Genomic DNA, 10,317 nt, shown 5'->3' with positions numbered 1-10,317 from the left:
ACAAGATAAGGGCAGATCTGAACTCCTAGAGCTTTGGTCCACAATACTAAATGAAAATATCCACAACTTTTTTCCTAACCCTTACCCCCATTTGCCCCTTCATTTGAGCCCGGACTACAGGTACTAATCGTAGGTGAAGACTGAGGATGGCAAAGACTGCAGGTTGGTAGATAAGTTGCGAAGACAGCATTGAGTGACTGCTTAGTATATCGATGCTGTTTCGACCACCACCGACATAATCTTAAATTTGCTCTGCACCCTCCCGATCAGCCTAACTCCCACTTTTACATGACGTTACAGGCTATGGCGGCGGCAAGCTGCGCAACGGCTAAACCAGTTCCTGCGATACCAATTGTTGTAGTACGTCCATGGGCAATGTGCCTTCGGTCCAATTTATGTCTTCGTCTGTACACAACGACTTCCTGTTGAAGCCTTAAGGACTCACACTTCGACTCCTGGTCTACCCAGCTATTAACCTGTGTTCGCTTGGGGTGGTTGCTGAGTATCTCTGAGGCAGCTGACGTGGAGGAGGACCCTTGCGAGCTTCGAGCTGCTGACGATAATCCGACCAAGCACGAGCAGTGGCATGGTAGATGCCATAGTGATGCATGCTCTTCGGATTTTTGCTGAATGCATTCTAAGGCGGCGTCCTCTTGCCTGATTCGTGCGCTCCAGGCAGCCCGTACTTCTTGTCGAGTGGCATGTAAGGGCTCAAGAACCTTCGCCGTATTGCTTCCAGCTTCGTCAGCCGAGAGTTTCTCCAGATCGAGAAACGTGCGAAAGTTGTCATAAATAATCCTCCCGGCTTCTGTCCTATGTAGTTGAAGGCCTTGATCGACATGCTCGGTTTGAAGCGCCAGTGTCATCCTTACGTTCTTTGTCATTATATGTCCAACGATTTTGCGAACGTTGACTGCTCCTGCCGAGCGTGTGCTTTCTGGATTTCATAACCGACGAGTCCGTCCCACATCGTTGTTGCTACAACAACCCCTCGAAAGCCCTGCGCTCCACAGATGGCCTTGAAAGTCTCAAGGGCTCTGTGAGCTGAGCCATGCATGCGTGTGTCTGTGATTCGATGGAGATAGACGATTCCGCTCAACTTCAGCTTATTCTCATGAGCCGCTGCAAGCCAGTATGCAAGTTCTTGGAATGTTTCTCCATCGGACCGCAACGAGTCGTTGAAGCCAGGAGTGTCAATTAGATGCACTGTCCGTTCTGCCATCTGAATCGTATGAACGGAAACTTGCGTAGTACCTACTCCTTACGGTCCGTCAGTAACTTCTCGTCATACCTCAACCGAAACATACACGAACGTAGTTCTTGCCTGAGGTATGGAGGATTATATTGAGTGCAGTGTGCAATAAAGGATGATTTCCCCGCTCCCGTCATACCCATAATGACAATGATCACGTCGTCAGGGCTATAGAAACTGATTTTAGTCGTTTTCACACATGTTCCGGGCGATCACCTACCTTATTGATTGTTGCGCCTCACGTTCAGCCTGGTCACCAATCGAGTCTACCGCCATAATTGCAGGTGATGTTGAAGAACCCAAACAATTGACTGTGAAGATATCTCCAATGAGATCCAAATCATGCGGCCTGAAGCCAAAATATATGGACGCTATAGGTAGACATGTACACATCGAGAGTGTATCACGGTTCAGCCTGGTGTGGGTGGAGTTTATGCAGGCAGCTGAGCTTTGGTGTATTGAGCGGCATGTCAGCTCGGCTCGCTGCATGCACACAACCAATCAAGCACGCATACACACACACACACACACACACACACAAAACTCACCGGTCCGTGCTGCGCCTGCAACACTGCATTGTAAGCTTATGTACCCTTGCTGGACCTCTGAAGGACCTCTCCTGCATAGCCCAAGACGAAGTGGCTCCGTTACACACCATAGCTCACGTTTTGGTTCGACAGCTCTTCGCACCTAGCTCGATAGGTAGTATGTTAGCATACAAACTTCCGTCACTGTTGGTTTCTGCGTCTGGCCTTTAAGTAAACATTTGAGGATCATCTGTGGACAGCATCTGACAAACGGCCGGTCATGTCTGAACAAGTCTCAATTTCGACGTATGATAGGTATCTCCAGAACAGAAACCTGCTCATTCGTTCGCAGTTCGAAGGAAGTCGGAATTATTGTGATGGGACTCACGGGTGCGGGTAAAAGTGCATACATCTCTCGACTTACGGAGCAAAATGTAGCGATCGGTCACACTCTGCAATCATGTAAGTAATTACCGGTCGTCAGAGCGAGACACTCACATCATATCAGGCACGACCAAAGTCAATGGCTATCCGTATCAACGGCCCAATGGTCAGAGGATCTGGCTTATTGATACACCAGGTTTCGACGACACAGACAAGGCTAACCCGGCCATTCTTCGCGAGATCGTTTCGTTTCTCTGCGCGTTCTGCAATGAAGAAAATCTGATAATTGGTGGATTACTATACATTCACAGAATCACAGACATACGAATGGCTGGATCTTCTCTGGCCGCTCTACGAATATTTGAGGCACTGTGCGGAGAGGCCTGTTTTGGAGACGTTACTGTTATCACAACAATGTGGGATACACTTCAGACTCAAGCTGCAAGGGACCTGGCCCAAGACCGCGAGTTGGCCCTTCAACATGAACAGAATTTTTTTGGTCGCCTCAGAAGCAAAGGTGCCGAGTTCAGAAGGTCTTCCGAAGACGGGCCAAGCGGTACTGCCGTCATCGACGCGATAGCAGGTCGGACAAAACCAGTTACACTCGCAGTACAGACGGAGATGATGTCAAACGCGAACATCAAACTCGCAGATACAACAGTAGGTAGATATCTGGATGGTAACCTCAAGCTGGCTCGTCGAAAGTTGGAGAAAAGACTGAACCAAGTTGAAGTTTATAGCAGAGAAGACCTGGATGACAATGATGATCTGATTTCAGATATCCGGGAACAGATACGTCTTCTGGATAAGACCACAGGTAACCCAGAGTACTTGAATGTCACATACGAGGAGTTGAGAAAAGAACGCAGGATTAAGCTTGAGGCAGATATGGCGCAAGACGTTGGGCGCGAACTCTATACTGCGAAGACCGCTGGAGAACTCAAGCTGGAACACGAGGTTGAACGGTTGAAGCAAGACAATAAAGAATTACAACAAGGTCAGAAACAGTTGAACAAAGTCAGGGAAAGGGAGCTTGCACAGCAACACACACAGATACAGAGCCTCGAAGATGCACTTGCACATGAAAAAGCTCAGAGAGACAACAAGTACAAAATCCCTGGGTTTTTCGATTTCCTCCTTGGCCGTACTGCTAAGGTTGCTATAACGAAGAATGAGGTTATCTCAGTTGCCCACGGAGGAATCAGAGAATCTTGGCAGCGAGAGTCTCGACCAAGCCGGTCCAAAAAACCCTCGCAACAAGATCGAAGAGCTCTTGATGCAGCAGTTAGAGCTTCAATGTCGCAGAACGCAATTGATTACGCGAGCCCAGCAGACTCCGGAATATCACAGACCTCTATGAACGGTGGTCTACCGGCATACGAAAATTCAGCAATCACGACAGCCAGGTCAACCTCTCCAGAGAACCTCACTCGTAACAGAGAGTTCCCTGCGAATGTCATTATTGATCCGAGTGGCATCAGACGAAATTACTCGATGCCTTCATCGCCTGCCATTCCTCGCACAATACCGGTCTATGAGGAGCAACAGAACAACTCGCCGTTTTGGGCGTACCAGCATCGTTCATAATGGCCTGCGGATTGAGCTTTATGCCACTGGCATTGCATAGCCGGGGGGTCGCATCACCGTAGCCTCTGCTCTACGATCGTGAATTGAGGACAAAATGTGCACCAATCAAATTTCTCATAGCAAACAAATTGCATACTGTATATGTAGAAATGATTCATCCGAGAAACAATTCAGACGAGTCACTGGAATTCCAGATGACTAGTAGAGGCGACTGAGCAAGAGGGTGTCCTGGTCCTTCCGGTGAGCGCTTAGCCTCGTCGATTTGCGTGAACGAGGCAGGGGCTGGTTGTGCGAACAACCTGTTGCTCTATGCATTATGCGCTGGACCAATTACGACATCGAGGTGCATGCAGATTCATGCAGGACGCAGTGGGGCCGAGCGTCAGCAGAGGGACTTTGCATAGCCTTCCTCATGCATTCCAAAGAACATATGATAAGCGTCCACGGGCGCGTCGTCCATCAGATGAAGTCTTGCTCGTTCACGCCATTAATCCTGTGGTTTTCGATCTTTGTTGTCTTCTTGCAACTTCTTTTGGGTATACCTAAGTGCTTTGCGAGTATTTCAGCTCGATTAAAAGCTGGCGTCGTGTAGGAGGCCTCTTCATTCGTTATGGCAGATATAGACTCTACAGCGCGTGGCCGTACAGACAGTGTCTTGTCTACTAAACGAGGTGTCACTGACTTAGGGTGAGTCTAGCAGCAGAACAACCAGAAATCGTCTTGAATTTGGGTTAATGTTGTGATCAGGCCTGAGGATGTCATAATCGCGGTCATGGGTATTACCGGATGCGGCAAAACCAGTTTTGTAAATTTATTCACTGATCCTGACCAAAAATTGGTTGTAGGGCATGGTCTAGAGTCATGTAAGTCTTCGGTTTTCGCATCAACTGTCAAATTGTGCTGATAATCGTATGCCAGGTACTCAAGTAGTGGATGTTGTTCCTTGCAACCTTGGACAAGGCGAGACTATCTACCTTGCTGATACTCCTGGTTTTGACGACATGTACCGTACAGATACAGACATACTTTGGGAAATCTCCGATTGGCTTTCCAAAGCCCACGAATCGGGTCTGAAGCTTGCCGGCATTATATACCTACACCGTATACCGGATATACGTGTTGGTGGATCTGGTTTAAGAAACCTCAAAATGTTTCGGAGACTCTGTGGCAAAGAAAACCTTGCGAATGTAGTTCTCGCTACAAACATGTGGGATCAAGTTGATCCTGAGACCGGCAACAAGCGTGAAGCTGCACTTAAGGACGACCCTGTGCTCTGGAAGGAGATGATCGACCATGGAAGTCAAGTTTTCCGTCAAGACAACGGAAGAACATCCGGACTTGGAATTCTTACATATCTGATCAGGCAGAGGTCACCAATGGTCTTAGATATACAGCGCGAGCTTGTCGATCAGAAGATGCAGCTGAAAGACACAAGAGCTGGTAAAGAGTTACTAACAGAAGTTGAACAAGAACAACAAGAGTGCTTGGAGAAGGTTCGAGACTTGGAGGCCAGAATGCAACAACTACAAGAAGCGTACAACAGAGGTAATCATTCACGGATACAGACAATGCAAGATCTTGAAGTTTGCACAGAAAAGAAAGAGCGGGCTGAGCGAAAGCTTGCTCAGACTAAACAAGATGCTATCAAGCTACAAGCTACCCATGATCAGCGAATGGCTGAGCAAAAGAGATGTTATGAGCGGCAACTCCGAGAGCAGGAGGGGAGGCAGTCACTGAGCTTGGACCAAGTTCGCGAAGAAGAGGGAAAGAAATTCAGGGAGAATTATCAACGAGAGATGCGTAGATTGTGCATCATGATGTAGTCAGCCTACAGTGAATGAAGGATATACTGAGCGCTGAGTTGTCAAACATCAGAAGGAAATAATTGAACCGCATCAATTGCAACTAGAACTCTGCGAATCATGCTGGAGCTAATAGTATTCCTAATAAGTTCCGAGGCTGAAGCACCTTTGCATTAGTAGTAAGAATAGATAAGGTTCAATATAACCTATTGCTGAAAGTATCTATAGTTATTTAAGTAATGTATGATTGTCAGATGGTATGATTAATGAGCGATAGCTTGATGATTTTAATGATTGCTGTTGTTCTCTCAACCGTGTTCGACTGGTTCAATCTCCTCGGCTAGCATGCTTGTGATGGTTTATGGAGTAAGGAAGTCATGTGTGCCACATGTTTTGGTGCAGTGTTCTTGCTCTTTCCAGCAAGCACTTTCTACCCCTGGCTACACAACAGATACGTCATGTAAACAGACCCTGCTCATAGCCCGGTGAGAGGCAGGGCACAGAACAAGACAACAGAAGAATAGAACAACACAATATACCATTTCTATTGCTTCGCGCGGTTCCCCCCTGACTTACTGCCTTGCGCGTAGGATTGTTATTGGCTGCAAGCCATGTCAGGATGACAATGTGGCCCATGGCCATCCAAAATAAGCAGGTGCCACCTGCCATGAGCTTTACGCTTGGTGTAGTAGTTGAACATCTGTTCAAGCCAGCCAAGGCTTGCATTGTCATTACTCCAGCCACTGGGTGAGACTGTAGTGAATACAGAGTGCCTTTGTAACCCAGCTCTCAGAAACATCCTCCTTAGCAATCTCGGACGCAAAATTCTGGATCATCAGCTTTGTAGGAGGTAGGTGTTGCTCTGTAAGACCTTCTATATACTTCACAAGCTCCTTCTCTTGTCATGGGGTGATCTTGCATTGTGCAATGGCTGCCTATTCATGCGGGCGCGTCTCACCTGTCACGTTGCATGTCAAAGTTGAGCGCACAACACCATGCTTTTCAGCTATTTTTGACCATGGGATTTTATCACCAGAAGGTACAAATTTGACCTCTGCCTTGCTTCCTTCATATCTGTCATTGTTGTTGTGCTGTGTTGGGATGAAAAGGTGGTGCATAGCGCGTTCGGCGCATCCCGCGAACGCGCGCATCCCGTGCACGGACACGGTATTGGATAGGCGCCTCAAACTCGAAAATCTGTCCCTTGACATTTCCTTACCGTACCCGCATAGCCTACCTTCAAGGCATCTTGCAAAGCTTGCTGTTCTGCCGAAGCTACCACAGTAAAGTTTGGAGAAAGCGGGCACCGCCGCTTTTATGGGTCTAAATCGGAAGCTCGCGCGGTAACCCCATCAGGAGTAAGTCGGAAGGCGACATCGGAACGGCTGAGGTTCCGATGTTTCCTGTTGTCCTTGTGGGTGTTGATGGTGTTGACATCCTTGAAAATTGCGGCAGCCATAACGGGTGCTATCAAGCAGTAGCACATTAATGTAGGTTAGACTTATTTCGACAGTATAACCTCAGGCAGTTGCGAGTGTCGAGAAGAGCGAACCAACGTTCATGAATTGAAGACTAATAAGATCACTAACGCGGTGATTACGTCGCCGCCCGAGCGCACCTGGCTCCACAAGCATCCCTCGCTTGTCTCTCCTTTTCCCCATCAATGACTCCAAATGTTATCATCCAGCATACATAGATTACGACATTCACCAGGCCCCTTGTTTGCAAGAACACTGCTGCGACATGCAACGATGCATCGGTTTGCCACAAAAGCGTAGTCATCGAACTGTCGCATCGTCGCAGTACTCGACTTCCTGATTTTGAAGCCGTCAATCATCAACGCTTCATGAAGCTGTCGCCGACTGCACATTTGGAGATAGCACATGTAAGTGTCATGTATTTACATGCGTGGCTCTGGGCTGTTTGCGATTCAAATCGTACTTGCGCGCCAGGTCCAGCCGATCTCGAAGGCATACAGTACATACATTTGGTGCGTCAATCACAACCATTTGCACTTCCTCATGGAAACAGCTGCGACGCAAAGTACCCCGACGGGAATGTTGACAGGCGGTGGACGGCTTTTGCCCTGTCCGCCAGCCGTAGAGCTAACGCGCATCCACACGGCAGGAAAGTTAAAAAGGTGGAACAGAAACTCGGATTAACCAAGCCGTTGGACCGAGCCACGCGACCCTCCAAGCTTGAGATGTGCATCACTCAACCTCAATTCAAAGCAGAGTCGCGAAGCGAATGCGACTCGTGTTCTCTCTTGGCGTGTCGTAGATGGCGCTGTACACCAGCAAGTCAAGCGAGCGCCCAGATAGGCCGCCTTGCTGCGACTAAGGTCATGGACTTTGTAAAGTTTTCAACCCTCAATACCAAGTATCTTCAAATACGAAGTGCCCTCGTACGAATTTCCGTATCTGCATTTAAGCACTCGTTCAAGCTCATGCATTGCGGATCTCCCGCCGGAGTGGTTCACCATGTTCCGCGAAAGCTTGCCGATATTACGAAATCCACAGACCACCTCAAAATGGCTGCCGGGTAAGGAATTTTCGCAGGCCCAAAGAGCGAATTCGCTTGTCCACATACTATGAAACGCTCAAAATATGGGGGTAACCTTCCCAAAAAGGCGCTCTAAGTCACCGGTTGGACCCTTCAGGCCAGCCATGACCCACTGCTTGCGCGGATCTAGGCACCGCCGCATCTCCCAGCCCTTGACTCGGAGCTCGCACCAGCTGCCCAAGTACTCGATCAGCATTCATTTGCCTCTTTCAAATCTCGACGTGACATTCGTCCCGTCCGCAGGAGGTCGACCTGGATCTTTTATACAACTTGGTCTTCCCTGCTTCAAAAGTCAGCTTCGACCCACACGCAGGATCCACGACCCACATGCAATTTTATGGCAGGTTGACATCTTGCCCCGGACCCATTTGGTCCCCATCTTTTGTACTCACACGTCTTGTTTCTTTCCATCGAACCTTTTCTCTATCGTTCGTCACGACTTCCCAGCATGACGTACTACGGCGACAATGCTACCCAACTTACTGGATCGGTAATCGCACTTGCGACTATAGCATACATTACGTTTGGCCTACGCATCTACACACGAATCCGTAATGGATCGTTTGGTGTGGACGATTGGTCTATGGCGGCTGCAACTGTGAGTGCCAATACACTACTGCTTTGACCTAACGTGAGGTACTAATAGTCCAGATTCCTTTCACAGCATTGACCGTTGCATGCATCGGCGGTGCATTTAACGGTATTGGCATTCATCAGTTCAGGTTGGACAAGGAGCACACGAAAACAGGCATGCAGGTAGGAACAGCCGCGTGTAGTTCTTGCGACTACTGACACGCAAACAGTACTTCTTTTTCTTCGAAGTCTTTTACTGCGCAGCCATCATCCCAATCAAACTAAGCATTTCGTTCATGTTGATCCGCATCGCATCCAACCAGGTCAAGTACACATACAGTCTGTATGCTGTCTCAGCGATGTTCACAACCATGAACTTGATCGCCATGCTCTACATCATCTTCCACTGCCTGCCAGTACAATACGCATGGGACACCTCGATCAAAGGCGGAAAGTGCAACCCCGCGCAGACACTTGCAGACATTTACTACGCAACAACAGCAGTCAACATTGTCACAGACTGGTTCTGCGCACTCCTACCAATACCGCTTCTCTGGAACGTTCAGCTCAATCGCAATGCAAAACTATCCGTAGGCGTAATCCTCGGTCTCGGAGCCCTGTAAGCCAGACCCCACACAACACTTACTAACAACCACTAATCTCGATGTGCCACAGAGCCAGCTTATCTGCCTGTATCCGCCTCGTGTACACCGTGAATATTACCAACACCAACGAATACCTCTACGGCATCTCGGACGTCGTCCTCTGGGGCTACGCCGAAAACGGCATCGGCATGATCGTCGGCTGCGTCGCAACACTGCGGCCTCTCTTCCGCCGCGTCTTTAGCCTCGGCGGCGACACAGCGCCCAATAATACCCCAGGTGCCAGTTACGCGAGACGACCCGCGAAGTTGAGGCCGAATGGTAGGGATGAGGAGTGGGTAGCGCTAAGCGATTCGAAGATGGCGAGTGTGGTGCAAGGGAGGACACTGCCAGATTCGAGTAGTGAGGAACATATTCTGGGGAACGGAATTAAGGTCACCAGTACGGTGGAGCAAGATGTTGAGGTTGCAAGTAAGCGGTAGGAAAACTAGATGGAGCTGTGTGACATGTTATGTTATAGAATATTTCTCGTGATAAAGTTTAGAGGTCGATCCAATCACCTGTCACTCAGTCTCTCCTTGTTCCTATACGATACTTAGTCGATGGTCCTTCATCAAACAAGCTATCACAGCTGTGAACTCGACCTCCGAAAACTTGCGCCCTTGGTAGTTCATTGGTTCATCAGACCAGGGAAAATACGTGCCCCTGGCCGGCTTGATATGGGTCTCAGGGCTATCAATTTTAGTTGAGTCTGAAGTAGTGATTCATCGCGAGGATCCCACTTCTCTGGGTCGGGCCAGTAGTGTGGGTGCATATGCACTGCGAGAATGCTGGACGTTTGCAGGGATTATAATTGGTCGGTCACCGGCATGGAGAGTTTGAGATGTGGGAGGCGCGTGTTTAGATAGTGAGAGGATGGCCGGGTACATGCGCAAAGTTTCGAACTGGAGTGATGTTACTGAGTACCCAGGAAGCCACCATCTGTATGGTCTGACTTGTTCCATCCAAACTCTATAAAAACTCTCGTT

General features: G+C 48.7%; 4 protein-coding genes across 4 annotated transcripts; 3 read left to right on the top strand and 1 right to left on the bottom strand.

Moving 5' to 3' along the window:
- Window positions 1-284: 284 nt before the first annotated feature.
- BU25DRAFT_423933 (uncharacterized protein) lies at window positions 285-1,528 on the bottom strand (the record flags this gene model as incomplete). The annotated part of the gene is made up of 4 exons (XM_033708244.1): window positions 285-867; window positions 909-1,254; window positions 1,308-1,420; window positions 1,473-1,528. The coding sequence occupies 4 exons, from the start codon at window positions 1,526-1,528 to the stop codon at window positions 285-287; spliced, it is 1,098 nt and encodes a 365-aa protein (XP_033559026.1).
- Window positions 1,529-2,141: 613 nt separating this feature from the next.
- BU25DRAFT_314465 (uncharacterized protein) lies at window positions 2,142-3,030 on the top strand (the record flags this gene model as incomplete). The annotated part of the gene is made up of 2 exons (XM_033702180.1): window positions 2,142-2,241; window positions 2,288-3,030. Coding segments are annotated over 2 exons (843 nt in total), but the record flags the coding sequence as incomplete, so codon positions are not given.
- A 1,150-nt stretch (window positions 3,031-4,180) lies between these two features.
- On the top strand, window positions 4,181-5,736 carry BU25DRAFT_373726 (uncharacterized protein). Its single transcript, XM_033704045.1, has 3 exons — window positions 4,181-4,437; window positions 4,498-4,613; window positions 4,669-5,736. Exons 1-3 carry the CDS (start codon window positions 4,361-4,363, stop codon window positions 5,571-5,573), a joined length of 1,098 nt encoding a protein of 365 aa, XP_033559024.1. The 5' UTR covers window positions 4,181-4,360; the 3' UTR covers window positions 5,574-5,736.
- Window positions 5,737-8,330: 2,594 nt separating this feature from the next.
- On the top strand, window positions 8,331-10,079 carry BU25DRAFT_134871 (uncharacterized protein). The gene is made up of 4 exons (XM_033700547.1): window positions 8,331-8,712; window positions 8,766-8,870; window positions 8,918-9,306; window positions 9,363-10,079. Exons 1-4 carry the CDS (start codon window positions 8,563-8,565, stop codon window positions 9,769-9,771), a joined length of 1,053 nt encoding a protein of 350 aa, XP_033559023.1. The 5' UTR covers window positions 8,331-8,562; the 3' UTR covers window positions 9,772-10,079.
- The last annotated feature ends 238 nt before the right edge of the window (window positions 10,080-10,317 follow it).

This window comes from Macroventuria anomochaeta (genome assembly GCF_010093625.1).
Source record: "Macroventuria anomochaeta strain CBS 525.71 unplaced genomic scaffold BU25scaffold_29, whole genome shotgun sequence".
NCBI classification, from domain to species: Eukaryota; Fungi; Ascomycota; class Dothideomycetes; order Pleosporales; family Didymellaceae; genus Macroventuria; species Macroventuria anomochaeta.
This window is presented reverse-complemented; position numbering and strand designations above follow the sequence as displayed.

Coding starts and splice junctions, on each gene's coding strand:
- BU25DRAFT_134871 (XM_033700547.1), top strand. CDS start 8,563: ATGACGTACTACGGCGACAATGCTACCCAACTTACTGGATCGGTAATC. Junction 8,871..8,917: donor ACACGAAAACAGGCATGCAG/GTAGGAACAGCC, acceptor ACACGCAAACAG/TACTTCTTTTTCTTCGAAGT. Junction 9,307..9,362: donor ATCCTCGGTCTCGGAGCCCT/GTAAGCCAGACC, acceptor GATGTGCCACAG/AGCCAGCTTATCTGCCTGTA.
- BU25DRAFT_373726 (XM_033704045.1), top strand. CDS start 4,361: ATGGCAGATATAGACTCTACAGCGCGTGGCCGTACAGACAGTGTCTTG. Junction 4,438..4,497: donor CGAGGTGTCACTGACTTAGG/GTGAGTCTAGCA, acceptor TGTTGTGATCAG/GCCTGAGGATGTCATAATCG. Junction 4,614..4,668: donor AGGGCATGGTCTAGAGTCAT/GTAAGTCTTCGG, acceptor ATCGTATGCCAG/GTACTCAAGTAGTGGATGTT.